The sequence below is a fragment of the Salvelinus sp. IW2-2015 genome, linkage group LG11 (genome assembly GCF_002910315.2).
Source record: "Salvelinus sp. IW2-2015 linkage group LG11, ASM291031v2, whole genome shotgun sequence".
Taxonomy (NCBI): Eukaryota; Metazoa; Chordata; class Actinopteri; order Salmoniformes; family Salmonidae; genus Salvelinus; species Salvelinus sp. IW2-2015.
The window spans coordinates 47,683,366-47,699,887 of NC_036851.1; the positions used below are offsets into that span (position 1 = coordinate 47,683,366).

At 43.1% G+C, this 16,522-nt stretch overlaps 1 protein-coding gene across 1 annotated transcript in view; it reads right to left on the bottom strand.

The window, feature by feature from the left end:
- LOC111970763 (eyes absent homolog 2-like) overlaps positions 1–16,522 on the bottom strand; it is a 56,320-nt gene that overhangs the window by 8,650 nt on the left and 31,148 nt on the right. The window contains exons 7-8 of the mRNA XM_070445847.1: positions 8,563–8,622; positions 8,178–8,261 (exon numbers count right to left, since the gene is read on the bottom strand). Of these exons, the coding sequence (XP_070301948.1) occupies positions 8,178–8,261; positions 8,563–8,622 (144 nt within the window). The remainder of the gene's footprint in view (positions 1–8,177; positions 8,262–8,562; positions 8,623–16,522) is intronic.

The following is a 16,522-nucleotide window of genomic DNA, read 5'->3' on the forward strand; positions in this document are numbered from 1 at the left end:
CGAGAGAGATCATACATATTATTATTATAGATCCATCCCCATACCTCCTCGTGCCACCCTCCATCCCTCATCCCCCATCCCTCCTCCCCATCCCTCCATCCACATCCCTCTCCATCATCGATCCCTCATCCCATCCCGCTCCTCATCCCCCATCTTCCATCTCCCATGCCTCAATCCCCATCCTCCATCTCTCCATCCATCATCCCATCCCTCATCTCCATGCCCATCCCATCCTCCATCCCCATCCTCCACCCTCTCCACTCCATCCTCATCCCCATCCCCCATCCCTCATCCCCATCCTCTCTCTCCGTCTCATCCCTCCTCATCCCCCATCCCCATACTCCCACCAAACTCAAGGCTGCAGTTAAGCTCAGTTATTTCCTGGTCAGGTCATACGGTTGGAAAAGATGCCTGCCCTAACTATAAGCAGTATTGATAATGTTTTATATCAGACATGATAGACAGCCTCAGTTTAGAGGGATTTTCTCAATAATTCAAGTGATATGTTCAAGGTTCGTGACATCTCTCATGTCAATATTGCATTCATATTCCAAAATATTCCCTTTTCACATTATTAGGGGATATTTCGTCAATTTACTCAGTGCTTAATTTGCTCAGAACAGGACTCAACTCTCAATGCATTGACTGTTTTTATCTGGACGCTATTAACCCAGGTTCCGGTCTCTCGTGGCGTGAACAATTATTTTTCACTGTTTGCAATATAGAAATTACAATAAAAATCAGAGTTAATCAAGTTCTCCTCTTTTAATTCTTTACACTCTAAAAAACATAATGTTATGTGAAAACATGCTCTATTTGTAAGAATTGATTGGTGTTGGGCTGCTACCCAACTTACCAAATAAGCCTGTTATCAACTACCGAAATAGGCCTATATTATCAACTACCAAGCCTTTATCACACCAATAGCCTGTTATCAACTACCAAATGCCTGTTATCAACTACCAAATAGGCCTGTTATCAAACCAAATACCTGTAAACACAAAATAGGGGCCTGTTTTTTTCCAACTTTTCAAAAACCTTATCACACAATAGGCCTGTTATCAACTAACCAAATAGGCCTGTTATCAACTACCAAATAGGCTACTAAGGCTTATCACTACAAAGCTTATAACCAGGCCTGTTATCAACTACCAAATAGGCCTGTTCATACTACCAAATAGGCTGTTATCAACATACCAAATAGGCCTGTTATCCAACTACCAAATAGCTGTTATAACTACCAAATAGGCCTGTTTAACTACAAATAGGCCTGTTATCAACTACCAAATAGGCTGTTATTCAACTACCAATAGGCCTGTAATCACAATCCTTATCAACTACGCAAATGGCCTGTTATCAACTACCAAATAGGCCTGTTATCAACTATCAACTAATAGCCTATTTGGTAGTTGATAACAGGCCTATTTGGTAGTTGATAACAGGCCTATTTGGTAGTTGATAACAGGTCTATTTGTAGGCCTACCTTGTGACAGAAGCTATGGATCCTCTGTGGCCTCTAGACCTACTCCTGGTGTAGTCTTCTGAATGACTTAATTTCTTTCCTCAAAGACAGCAGTAATTCTAGAACTTTGGCAAATACCCTTCCTACAACTCTGATTCTATAAGGAAATACATGATGAAGTGCAACGCTGGAGAGATGACAGTCGCAGGCTCACGTTTATCAGAGCAGAGAGAGAGAGAGATCAGAAAATGTGAGTCTCGTTCTAGTAGAGATACAGGCGTGCTTCTCTCACCACGGCAATGTCTACACGTTGGTCTATTTTATATTTAACCAGGCAAGTCAGTTAAGAACAAATTCTTATTTACAATGACAGCCTACCAGGGAACAGTGGGATAAATGTCTTGATCAGGGGCAGAACGACAGATTTTTACCTTGTCAGGCTACCTGCCGCCCGTCTATATCGGCTACAATGTAGCACAAACCATAAACCCGTGCCAGCCCAACACCAATCAATTCTTACAATATCAGGCATGTTTTCACATAACATTATGTTTTTTAGAGTGTAAAAGAATTAAAGAGGAGGAAACTTGAATTAACTCCGATTTTATTGTAATTTTCATATTGCAAACAGTGAAAATAATTGTTCACGCCACGAGAGGTACCGGAACCTGGTAAATGGGTTCCAGATCAAAACAGTCAAGCATTGAGAGGTGCTGGATCCTGTTCTGGCAAATTAAGCACTGAGTAAATGACGGAATATCCCTAATAATGTGAAAGGGAATATTTTTGGAATATGATGCAATATTGACATGAGAGGTGTCACTGAACCTTGACATATACTTGAAATATGAGAAAATCCCTCTAGAACTGAGCTGTCTATCATTGTCTATATAAAACATATCATACTGCTTATAGTTAGGGCCAGGCATCTTTTCCAGACCGTATGACCTGACCAGGAAAAACTGAGCTCTAACTGCAGCCTTGAGTTTGTGGGAGTATGGGGGATGGGGGATGAGGTATGGGGATGAGGACGGAGAGATGGAGGGATGGGGGATGGAGGGATGGGGATGGGGGATGAGGATGGAGGTGGGAGGGTGGAGGGATGGGGATGGAGGGATGGGGATGAGGCATGGAATGAGGATGGGGGATGAGGGATGGAGAGAGGAGGATGGGGATGAGGCATGGAGAATGGAGAGATGGGGGATGAGGGACGCGGGATGGGATGGAGGATCGAGGATGGAGGGATGTGGATGGAGGATGGGGATGGAGGATGGGGGATGAGGGATGGAGGGTGACGATGGAGTATGGGGATGGATCTAATAAGTAATAATATGTATTGGATGGATGATGAACTATAGCAAGAGTATGGATGACGGATAATGTATTCACTTAGGTACATAAATCTCACCTCCAGGTCATTGAGAATAGCGGAGTCGGCCAGGTTAAGATCTCATCTTCCATCCATCAGGCCCGCGAGCACTGTTGGATGAGTCCTGACAGGAGACAGCATTAGACATGGCATTTCAAGGTTAAATACAGCTTGTATGTACCAGGATGTTACTGTCATAATCTCTACTCCACACTTCGTTTTCACTCAGGGCTCCTATTCAATGCTGGGACTGCACAAATTGTAAAGGTAATTTCCTATGATCCGACATCTACAGTGTTTACTGTGAATGCAGTCCCTGCTAACGTGGGAACATTGCCGCGGCTCCGACATTTGTCATTGTGTGTTCTTTTTACGGCTGTGCTACTCCTCTGTTTTATCATCTATGCATAGGTCACTTTAACTATACCTCACATGTACATATTACCTCATTAGCCGACTAACTGGTGGCCCCCGCACATGGACTCTGTACCGATACCACCTGTTCTAGCCTCGCTGACTGTTATTTTCACGTCTTTTTACTGTTGTTTTTATTTCTTTACTTATTTACTTGTTACACACAAAATACAATTTTTTACTTAAAAATTGCACTGCTGGTTAGGGCCTTGTATAGTAAGCATTTCACTGTAAGGTCACACACTGTTGTATCCGGCGCACGTGGACTAATCCAACTGATTTGATTGACTAGAGCCCTTTGTCTCCCATTGACATCAATGCATAACTACTGTAGGTGAACATTTGACTGAAGTGGAAGTTAGGTTTCCTGCTTCATGGACCACTTGTTTACACGTGTTTAAGAGGACTCTTGTACTTCCAGGTCATTGTTCATCTCAGGAAAAAATACATGTCTGTGTTCTTAGGCTTAACACAGGTAGGATGGTTTGCATAGTGGTATATACACTGAGTATACAAAACATTAGGAACACCTTCATATTATTGAGTTGCTGGATTCACCTGGTCAGTCCTATGTCATGGGAAGGTGTTCCTAATCTTTTGTATACTCAGTGTATATTGTATGAATATATACGAATGTTGTCAGCGAAACAGAGATGTTAGTTAAGGCTTCAACATAATGAGCTGTTGATATTCTGCACGATACGCCATCAAATCAACAGGACACAACCAAGCTTCAAACAAACCTGACTCTATATCCACGCCGAGGGAATAGACATTCAGATCAATAGAGCTAACAGAGGTGCCATAATAGCTTTGGTATGTAATTATGCCAGTGTTTAGTCTGCCTATCTGACAGTCATTCTTTTCTCCCTATGTCCAAACAACCTTCTAGACACTGGCAGTCCTTCTCTCTGATTGACAGGACAGGTTCTATCTCCTGAGCAGGAAATCTGATTACATTTCTGTCAATCATTCTTTCCACTAAACTGCACCCTTACCTCTCTCTCTCTCTCTGTCACACATACACAGAATTCAGGAATGAAGAAGAGGTGCTTTACTAAATTATTATATATCTTCCGTAGAAGAAACAGAGAAGCAGTTTGCAAGAAAACATTCCGGTGCAGTGTTGTTGTGGGGAGTGTCTGGGCACCGGCAGGGCAGCTTGCTGTGTGCTGTACTGGCACTGTGGCGGTGCGTCAACAGCTTGGCAGTGTGTCAGAAATGGAGGACTGAGGCGTCAGCCAAAGGTGAGTGTCAGATTAGGGTTTGGAAAGATGACAGCCTTCTTCCCACCTCCAATTGTGAATGAGGAGGCGAGGGGGMAGAAAGAGAGGGATGGGAGGAGAATGAGGGAAGGTGAAGGAGACGGAGGAGGTGTTTCGTTCAAATGGAGTAATTATCCGTAATCACCCTCTCTGCTAAGCATAAGGCTTCTTGAATACTTCTTGAATGCGGAGGGAGGTAGCAATGAAAAATAAAAGAGCTCCAGTTTACTCTTCCTGCTAATCACAGGCAGGAATTCACAGAGAACAAGAACACATCAGAAAGGAGAAAAACATCCCACCCCCCGTTTGGGGACTTTTGTCTTCGTGCAGAGAGGAAATTCATACGCTAAGACAGAGAGAGAAAGAGTAGGGCGCAGGCTCCGTAGCCGACGTATGATAAATGAGATGCCGTCTGATCACTAACGTAGAGAATAAAATCTTAATGTGCTCTAGAGTTCTCCTCGGCTTTTCAAAGGCAGTGAAAACATTCTTTCAGCGCGACCATTTGTTTTCCACATCTTCCTGGGTCCAAGCGTGCCTTGCTTGCCTTAACACAGGCCAAACACTTGTTTACCTCAATGAGTTTGGTCATACCACAATGACTGTCATGGGGAATGATTTATAGTCCGTCTGGACTAGACACGCCATTACATTTGGAAGATGAATTGGGGTCCTTTTTCTATAAGAGAGGGAAACCTGAGCTAACGTAAACATTGGTCGTTGTCTGACAGTGAGCATTATTGTGAGAAAGACGTTTCAAACCCGCTCCTACATAATTGAAAACCAATTCCTGGTTTGTACATAATCCCACTAGGCCTATGCACTCTCGACTTTGGTCAAAATCTTTTTGGAGATTTGAGAAATGTTCCCCCTCCACCCCCTTCCTCCCAAACAACTTTCTTTCCCTATCTTACATGTCTGAGTTTTGATGTCAGAGCATGTCGGATTGTTCGCCGTTTCAGCTGGGAAGCTGCTGGGTGGAATCAGGAATTTGGCACATCAGTCGAACGTCAAACCTTCCACCCTCTCCTTCCCCCCCGACGATACAAAGAAAAAGAAACAAGGTCGTGCAAAAATGGTGATGTGCTTAGGTCTTATACTCTCTCCTCCTCTCTCTACTCTCTCATCCCTCTCTTCCTTTCCTCATCTCTCTCTCCACTCTCCTCCTCCTTTCCTCCTCTCTCTACCTTCTCACTTACTCTCTCCACTCTCCGCACCCTCTCATTCCTTCCCTCACTCTCACTTACTTCTCTCCCCGTCGTCTCTCCTCCTCTCTCTACCTCTTCTTCTCCTCACAACTCTCTCCTCCTCTCCTCCTTTCTCTCCGCCTCTCTTCTCCTCTCCTCTCATTCTCCTCTCACTACTCTCTTCTCCTCTCCTCCTTCTTCTCCTCTCCTCTCCTCCTTCTCACTACTCCTTCTCCTCTTCCTCTTTCTCTGCCGCCTCTCATTCTCTTTTACTTCTCTCTCTCCTAATCTCACAAGATAATTCTCACTCTCCTTCCTCTCCTCCTCTCTTCTCTCTTCTCTCTAATTTCTTTCACTCTCAATGACTCTCGTTCTCCTCTCTCTCCCCTCTCTTCTCCTCTTTTCTCTCTCTCTTCCTTTCCTTCCTCTCTCCTCCTCTCTCTCTCCTCCATTTCACTACTTCTCTCCGCTCACACACTCTCTCCTCTCTCTCCTCCTCACTACTCTCTCTCCCTCTCTTTCTCCTCTCCTCCTCTTCACTACTCTCTCCTCTCTTTTCCTCCTCTTCCTTCCTCTCGCTACTCTCTCCTTCTCTCACTACTCTCCTTCTCCTCTCCTTCCTTTCTGCTCCACTCTTCTCCACCTCTCTTGCTCTCCAACCTCTCTTCTCTCCACCTCTCTTCTCTTCTCCGTCTCCTCTCCTCCTCTCACTAATATATTCTTCCTGCCCTCTCTCTTTTCTTGCTCTCTCTCTTCCTCTCAACTTACTCTGATTTCTCCTCTCTCTCTCCTCTAACTCCCTACCTTTCCCGTCTCACTAATCTAATCCTCTCCTCCTCTCTCTCTTCTCCTCTCACTACTCTCTCTCTTCTCTTCTCACTATTCTCTCCACCTCTCACTATTCTCTCCACCTTCTCACTATTCTCTCCACCTCTCACTATTCTCTCCACCTCTCACTATTCTCCCGCCTCTCACTATTCTCTCACCTCTCCACTATTCTCTCACCTCTCACTATTCTCTCAGCCTCTCACTATTCTCTCCGCCTCTCACATTCTCTCCACCTCTCACTATTCTCGCACCTCTCACTATTCTCTCCACCTCTACTCATATTCTCTCCGCTCTCACTATTCTCTCCATCTCACTATTCTCTCCGCCTCTCACTATTCTCTCCACCTCTCACTATTCTCTCCGCCTCTCACTATTCTCTCCGCCTCTCACTATTCTCTCCGCCTCTCACTATTCTCCACCCTCTCACTATCTCTCCGCCTCTCACTATTCTCTCACCTCTCACTATTCTTCTCCCCTCTCCACTATTCTCTCCGCCTCCACTATTCTCTCCGCCTCTCACTATTCTCTACGCCTCTCACTATTCTCTACGCCTCTCACTATTCTCTCCCCTCTCACTATTCTCCGCCTCTCACTATTCTCTCCACCTTCACTATTCTCTCCGCCTCTCACTATCTTCTCCGCCCTCTCACTATTCTCTCCGCCTCTCACTATTCTCTCCGCCTCTCACTATTCTCTCCGCCTCTCACTATTCTCTTCCACTCTCCACTATTCTCTCCGCCTCTCACTATTCTCTCCACTCCTCACTATTCTTCCACCTCTCACTATTCTCTCACCTCTCACTATTCTCTCCACCTCTTCACTATTCTCTCCCCTCTCACTATTCTCTCCACCTCTCACTATTCTCTCCCTCTCACTATTCTCTCCACCTCTCACATATTCTCTCCACCTCTCACTATTCTCTCCACCTCTCACTATTTCTCTCCACCTCCACTATTTCTCTCCACCTCTCACTCCTCTTCTCTCTCCACCTCTCTCTCCTCCTCTTCTTCTTCCACCTCTCTCTCCACCTCTCACTCCTCTTCTCTCTCCTCCTCTCTTCTCCTCTCTCCTCCTCTCTCTCCTCTCTCCTCCTCCTCTCCTCTCCTCTATCCTCCTCTCACGAATCACTCCCTGGCTCCTTGTTTACATCACGGCAAACCGCAGAGGGACAGTGAGAATTCAAAACACAGTCACGGCCAAAAAAAAGAAACATGACTATTGTTCCCGTCATCAGCTGCCTGTCTATTATGTAAAGGTGAATCAGCTGTCAATCAAACAGTGGGACGTGGGTTGGCCAAACAAGTCCACTGGGTTATATAAAGAGACAAGAGGGTAGAGAAGGAAAACACCAAGCGTGTGAAAAGTCAAGGAGAGAGCAAAGGACAAAAACACTACTAAAAGAGTTACGTTTCAACAAATGAATCCTAACTTCCACGTGAGCAAAATTTCCGCTTAGTCCCATTGACCTCAATGTGTGACTAAGACAACATTTCACTGGAAGTTAGGATTCACCTCAAACTGATAGTGCATAGTTCATCTCATAAAGGATTAGTTCAATAACCCAGCAAATACTTTTAGGGTTATTTCATCTAAAAAGTGATACGTAGAGAATATTCACCATGTCAAATGAATGTATGTTGACTGTTTTGTACCTTGCAAAATCGGGTGGAGAAGCTCCCTGTGAGCAAAGAGTGGAAAATGATGATGGTCTCGTCTAGGTCCCACACAAACACACGCTGGAAAATAATACAATAATACAATAATAAAATAATACAATAATAAAATAATACAATAGACAATTTGCTGAATATTAACATCATATCTACACTGGGAAGAAAATGACAATGAGGGTTAAACATACAGCCTGATTAATCAGAAGAAAATGTTTGTAAAACTGATAGCATAAATGATAAATGTACTGACGATCTCAGTGCAGTTGTGAAAGTATTATTCTACTGTAGTCCATCTGTCCAAATGTCAACAAACTTTGGCCTTAATGTTGTGTGTGTGTGTGACTTCCATGGAGTGTAACATTACCTCTATATCTGAGTCCAGGGGGGGCTGTAACATTACCTCTATATCTGAGTCCAGGGGGGGCTGTAACATTACCTCTATATCTGAGTCCAGGGGGCTGTAACATTACCTCTATATCTGAGTCCAAAGAAGGGATAAGAGAGTAATTTCGTACTCTGCTTCAGAGGACATTTTGGACAAAAAACAAACATTTGAGTATCAACTAATATGTATTCTACTGACTGATAATCTCACCTAAGTTCTCTGATCTTCAAATATACACTACACTTCTCACTATTCTCTCCATCTCTCACTTTCCCCGCCTTCACTATTCTCTCCACAACATCTCATATTCTCTCGCACCTCCTCACTATTCTCTCCACCTCTCACTATTCTCTTCCGCAAACTCTACTATTCTCTCCCTCTCACTAATTCTCTCCACGTCTCACTCCTCTTCTCTCTGCACCCTCTTCTTCTCTCCACTCTCTCTCTCCACCTCTCACTCCTCTTCTCTCCCTCTCTATCTCCTCTCTCCTCCTTCTCTCTCTCTCTCCTCTCTCCTCCTCTCTCTCCTCTCTCCTCCTCTCACGAATCACTCCCTGGTCCTTGTTTACGATCACGGCAAACCGCAGAGGGACAGTGAGAATTCAAACACAGTCAACGGCCAAAAAAAGAAACATGACTATTGTTCCCTATGTCATCAGCTGCCGTTATATGTAAAGGTGAATCAGCTGTCAATCAACAGTGGGACGTGGGTTGGCAAACAGTCACTGGTTTATATAAAGAGACAAGAGGGTAGAGAAGGAAAAACCAAGCGTGTGAAAAGTCAGGAGGAGCAAGGACAAAAAACACTACTAAAAGAGTTACGTTTCAACAAATGAATCCTAACTTCCACGTGAGCAAAATTTCTGCTTAGTCCCATTGAAACTCAATTTGACTAAGACAACCATTTCACTGGAAGTTAGGATTCACTCAAAACTGATAGTGCATAGTTTCTACTCAGTAAAGGATTAGTTCAATAACCCAGCAAATACTTTTAAGGGTTTTTTCATCTAAAAAGTGATACGTAGAGAAATATTCCCATGTCAAATGAATGTATGTTCGACTGTTTGTACCTTGGCCAAAATCGGGTGGAGAAGCTCCCTGTGAGCAAAGAGCGTGGATAAATGAATGATGGTCCTTCGTCTAGGTCCCACACAACACGCTGCGAAAATAATACAATAATACAATAATAAATAATACAATAATAAATAATACAATAGACAATTTGGCTGAATATTAACATCATATCTTACACGGGAAGAAAAGAGCAATTGAGGTTAAACATTACAGCCTGATTAATCAGAAGAAGTTTGTAAACTGATAAGCATAGAATGATAATTGTACTGACGATCTCAGGCAGTTTGAAGTATTATTCTACTGTAGTCCATCTGTCCAAATGTTCAAAAACTTTGGCCTTACATGTGTGTGTGTTGTGACTTTCCATGGAGTGTAACATTAACCTCTATAATCTGAGTCCAGGGGGGGCTGTAATCCTATATCGTGTCAGGGGCTAACTCCTCATATCTGAAAGTCCAGGGGCTGTACTTTGAGTCAGGGCTGAACATTCTCCATACTGGTCAGGGAGCTAACTATCTTATGAGTCGGCTAATATTTGGCCAGGGCTGTACATTACCTCTATATCTTGAGTCCAGGGGGGGCTGTAACATTACCTCTATATCTGAGTCCAGGGAGGCTGTAACATTACTCTATATCTGAGTCTCAGGGGGGCTGTAAAGCATTACCTCTATATCTGGTCCAGGGGGCTGTAAAAATACTCTATATCTGCAGTCCAGGGGGGGCTGTAACATACCTTATATCGATGTCAGGGTGTACTATCTATACTGAGTCCAGGGGGGCTGGTAAACATTACCTTATTCTGAGTCCAGGGGGCTTGTAAACTTAATCCTCTATATCTGAGTCAGCGGGCTGTAACATTACCTCTATACTCTGAGTCCAGGGGCGGGCTGCTAAATTACCTCTATCATCTGAGTCAGGGGGCGACCTGCTAAATTACCTCTATCTCTGAGTCCAGGGGGGGCCTGTAACATTACCTCTCCATATCTCGAGTCCACGGCGGCTGTCAACTCATTACCTTATCTCTGAGGTTTTTAACTTAATTTTTTTTTTATGTAAATCTGTGGAACAATACCCCATCAAGTTCAAATATAATTGTTATTTGTCCAAATGCGCCCAATACAGCAAGAGTATACTTTAATGTGAAATGCTTACTTACGAGCCCTTTCCCAACAATGCAGTTAAAAAGTAAGAAAATTAACAATTAGATCAAAATAAACTAGTAACACAATAAAATAAATGAGGCTTTATACAGGCTACATACAAGGAGTACTGAGTCAGTGTACTGGGATGTGAGGTAGTTGGGGGGATTGAATGAGGTAATATGTACATGTACAGTTGAAGTCGAAAGTTTACATACACCTTAGCCAAATACATTTAAACTCAGTTTTCAACCATTCCTGACATTTATTCCTAGTAAAAATTCCCTGTCTTAGGTCAGTTAGGATCACCACTTTATTTTAAGAATGTGAAATGTCAGAATAATAGTAGAGAGAATGATTTTTTCAGCTTTTATTTCTTTCATCACATCCCATTGGGTCAGAAGTTTACATACACTAAATTAGTATTTGGTAGCATTGCCTTTAAATTGTTTAACCTCTCTGGGATCGTTCGGGACGCTAGCGTCCCACCTCGCCAACAGCCAGTGAAATTGCAGGGCGCCAAATTCAAAACAACAGAAATCTCATAATTAGAATTCCTCAAACATACAAGTATCTTATACCATTTTAAAGGTAATCTTGTTGTTAATCCCACAACAGTGTCCGATTTCAAAAAGACTTTACAGAGAAAGCACCACAAACGATTATGTTAGGTCACCGCCAAATCACAGAAAAACACAGCCATTTTTCCAGCCAAAGAGTGGAGTCACAAAAAGCAGAAATATAGATCAAATGTCACACTAACCTTTGATGATCTTCATCAGATGACACTCATAGGACTTCATGTTACACAATACTATATGTTTTGTTCGATAAAGTTCATATTTATATCCAAAAACCTCCGTTTACATTGGCACCATGTTCAGAAATGCCTCCAAAACATCCGGAGAAATTGCAGAGCCACGTCAAATAACATAAATACTCATCATAAACTTTGATGAAAGATACATGTTTTACATAGAATTAAAGATCCACTTGTTCTTAATGCAACCGCTGTGTCAGATTTCAAAAAGCTTTACGGCAAAAGCACAATATTCAATAATCTGAGTACAGCGTTCAGCCACAAAAGCAAGCCATACAGTTACCACCAAAATTGTGGAGTCAACAAAAGTCAGAAATAGCATTATAATCTTCACTTACCTTTGCTGATCTTCGTCGGAATGCACTCCTAGGAATCCCACTTCCACAAGAAATGTTTGTTTTGTTCGATTACGTCCATATTTATGTCCAAATACCTCTGTTTTGTTTGCGCATTTAGTTCACTATTCCAAAGGCACAATGCGTGAGCGCAAAATCCAGACGAAAAGTCAAAAGAGTTCCATTACAGTTTGTAGAAACATGTCAAAAGATGTTTACAATCAATCCTTAGGGTCATTTTATAATAAATCTTCAATAATATTCAACCGGACAGTAGCGTATTCATTACAGAGGAAAAAGAAGGAACGGCGCAGTAAACAACTCATTGGCCCCAGCTTAGTCCACTTGTTGAAACAGCTCTCATTCAACCTCCTTCCACAATAGAAGCCTCAACCAACTTTCTAAGACTGTTGACATCTGCTGAAAGCCTTGGGAAGTGCAACTGGCCCCATAGACACAGCATATTGGATAGGCAATCACTTAAATAAACTACAAACTTCAGATTTCCCACTTCCTGGTTGGATTTGTCTCAGCCATATGAGTTCTGTTATACTCACAGACATTATTTTAACAGTTTTGGAAACTTTAGAGTGTTTTCTATCCAAATCTACTACTTATATGCATATCATAGCTTCTGGGCCTGGATAACAAGCAGTTTACTCTGGGTACCTTATTCATCCAAGCTACTCAATACTGTCCTCCTTTCCCAAAGAAGTTAACTTGGGTCAAACATTTTGGGTAGCCTTCCACAAGCTTCCCACAATAAGTTGGGTGAATTTTGGCCCATTCCTCTGACAGAGCTGGTGTAACTGAGTCAGGTTTGTAGGCCTCCTTGCTCGCATACGCTTTTTCAGTTCTGCCCACAATTTTTCTATAGGATTGAGGTCAGGGCTTTGTGACGGCCACTCAAATACCTTGACTTTGTTGTCCTTAAGCCATAACTTTGGAAGTATGCTTGAGGTCATTGTCCATTTGGAAGACCCATTTTCCGACAAGCTTTAACTTCCTGACTGATTTCTTGAGATGTTGCTTCAATATAGCCACATAATTTCCCCTAACATCTATTTTGTGAAGTGCACCAGTCCCTCCTGCACCAAAGCACCCCACAACATGATGCTGCCACCCCGTGCTTCACGGTTGGGATGGTGTTCTTCGGCTTGCAAGCCTTCCCCTTTTTCCTCCAAACATAACGATGGTCATTATGGCCAAACAGTTCTATTTTTGTTTCATCAGACCAGAAAACATTTCTCCAAAAAGTACGAACTTTGTCCCCATGTGCAGCTGCAAACCGTAGTCTGGCTTTTTTTATGGCGGTTTTGGAGCAGTGGCTTCTTCCTTGCTGAGCGGCCTTTCAGGTTATATCAATATAGGACACGTTTTACTGTGGATATAGATACTTTTGTACCTGTTTCCTCCAGCATCTTCACAAGGTCTTTGCTGTTGTTCTGGGTTAGTTTGCACTTTTCGCACCAAATTACATTCATCTCCGGGAGACGGAACGCGTCTCCTTCCTGAGCGGTATGACGGCTGAGCGGTCCCATGGTGTTTATACTTGCGTACTATTGTTTGTACAGATGAAACATGGTACCTTCAGGCGTTTGGAAATTGCTCCCAAGGATAAACCAGACTTGTGGAGGTCTACAATTTTTTTCTGAGGTCTTTGCTGATTTCTTTTGATTTTCCACGATGTCAAGTGAAGAGGCACTGAGTTTGAAGGTAGGCCTTGAAATACATCCACAGGTACACCTCCAATTGACTCAAATGATGTCAATTAGCCATCAGAATCTTCTAAAGCCATGACATACATTTTCTGGAATTTTCCAAGCTGTTTAAAGGACAGTCAGCTTAGTGTATGTAAACTTCTGACCCACTGGAATTGTGATACATTGAATTATAAGTAAAATAATCTGTCTGTAAACAATTGTTGGGCAAATTACTTGTATCATGCACAAAGTAGATGTCCTAACCGACTTGCCAAAACTATAGTTTGTTAACAAGACATTTGGTGGAGTGGTTGAAAAACGAGTTTTAATGACTCCAACCTAAGTGTATGTAAACTTCCGACTTCAACTGTAGGTAGGGGAGAAAAGCAGAAAGGTAGAAGCTGTTCAGGAGCCTTTGAACTGTGATGCTCAATATGTGATCATTTGTAATATTCTGTGTATTTCCTCTCACGTGTTTAATAGTGATCTTGTTCCCTCTGTCAGGACTTCTCAGGGTACTCCAGCTACAGCCAAAGCCAGTACTCACCGTACTACAACACACACTACAATAGCCCGTACCTCAGCCCTAGTGCCATCACACAGTCCATACCTTATCAGCATCCAGAACACCCCGCTGTGGTGCCCAATCACAGCCCAGAGTCCCAAACAGGTACAGACGGTTGCTCCTCTTTCCCTTTGTTGGAAAATGACTTATCATCCTCTAAAAATGTATTATTGTCCTCTTAACATTGTATTATTGTCCTCTTAACATTGTATTATTGTCCTCTTAACATTGCATTATTGTCCTCTAACATTGTATTATTATCCTCTTAATTGTATTATCTTCCTCTTAACATTGTATTATTATCCTCTTAACATTGTATTATTGTCTCTTAACATTGTATTATTGTCCTCTTAACATTGTATTATTGTCCTCTTAACATTGTATTATTGTCCTCTTAACATTGTATTATTATCCTCTTAACATTGTATTATTGTCCTCATACATTGTATTATTGTCCTCTTAACATTGTATTATTAACCTCTTAACATTGTATTATTATCCTCTTAACATTGTATTATTGTCCTCTTAACATTGTTTTTATCCTCTACATTGTATTATATCCTCTTAACATTGTATTTTTCCTCTTAACATTGTATTATTATCCTTTTAACATTGTATTTATCTTAGTGTCGTGTTAGTGTCGTGTTGTTTTAGACATTTTCATTGATGTGATGTGTGTGTGTGTGTGTGTGTGTGTGTGTGTGTGTGTGTGTGTGTGTGTGTGTGTGTGCGTGCGTGCGTGTGTGTGTGTGTCGTGCGTGCGTGCGTGCGTGCGTGCGTGCGTGCGTGCGTGCGTGCGTGCGTGCGTGCGTGCGTGGTGCGTGTGTGTGCGTGTGTCTGTGTGTCTGTGCGTCTGTGTGTGTGTGTCTGTGCGTCTGTGTGTGTTGTGTATGCGTGCGCCTGTGTGTGTGTGTGTGTGTGTGTGTGTGTGTGTGTGTGGTGTGTGTGTGTGTGTGTGTGTGTGTTGTGTGTGTGTGTGTGGTGTGTGTGTGTGTGTGTGTGTGTGTGTGTGTGTCCAGGAGAGTACCATCCCCCCCTAGCCCCCCACCCCAGGGAAAGAGCCGGAGGCGGTGCCAGCCAGACGGAGCTCAGACGGGAAACTGAGGGGCAGGAAAAGAGTCAGTGACCCACAGCCCCCTGGACTCAGATATAGAGGTAATGTTACAGCCCCCTGGACTCAGATATAGAGGTAATGTTACAGCCCCTGGACTCAGATATAGAGTAATGTTACGCCCCCTGGACTCAGATATAGAGGTAAGTTACAGCCCCCTGGACTCAGATATAGAGGTATTTACAGCCCCTGGACTCAGATATAGAGGTAATGTTACAGCCCCTGGAGTCAGATATAGAGGTATGTTCAGCCCCCCTAGACTCAGATATAGAGGTAATGTTACAGCCCCCCTGGACTCAGATATAGAGGTAATGTTACAGCCCCCTGGACTCAGATAGAGGTATGTTACAGCCCCTGACTCAGATATAGAGGTAATGTTACAGCCCCCTGGACTCAGATAAGAGGTAATGTTACACCCCCTGGACTCAGATATAGAGGTAATGTTACAGCCCCCTGGACTCAGATTAGAGGTAATGTTACAGCCCCTGGACTCAGATATAGAGGTATGTTACAGCCCCCTGGACTCAGATATAGAGGTAATGTTACAGCCCCCCTGGACTCAGATATAGAGGTAATGTTACAGCCCCCTGTCTCAGATATAGAGGTAATGTTACAGCCCCCCCTGGACTCAGATATAGAGGTAATTTACAGCCCCCTGGACTCAGATATAGAGGTAATGTTACAGCCCCCTGGACTCAGATATAGAGGTAATGTTACAGCCCCCCCTGGACTCAGATTAGAGGTAATGTTACAGCCCCTGGACCTAATATAGAGGTAATGTTACAGCCCCCCTGGACTCAGATATAGAGGTAATGTTACAGCCCCTGGACTCAGATATAGAGTAATGTTACAGCCCCCTGGACTCAGATATAGAGGTAATGTTACAGCCCCTGGACTCAGATATAGAGGTAATGTTACAGCCCCCCTGGACTCAATATAGAGGTAATGTTACAGCCCCCTGGACTCAGATATAAGGTAATTTACAGCCCCTGACTCAGATATAGAGGTAATTACAGCCCCCTGGACTCAGATATAGAGGTAATGTTACAGCCCCCTGGCTCAGATATAGAGTAATGTTACAGCCCCCCTGGATCAGATATAGAGGTCAATGTTACAGCCCCTGGACTCAGATATAGAGGTATAGTTACAGCCCCCTGACTCAGATATAGAGGTAATGTTACAGCGTTTCCCC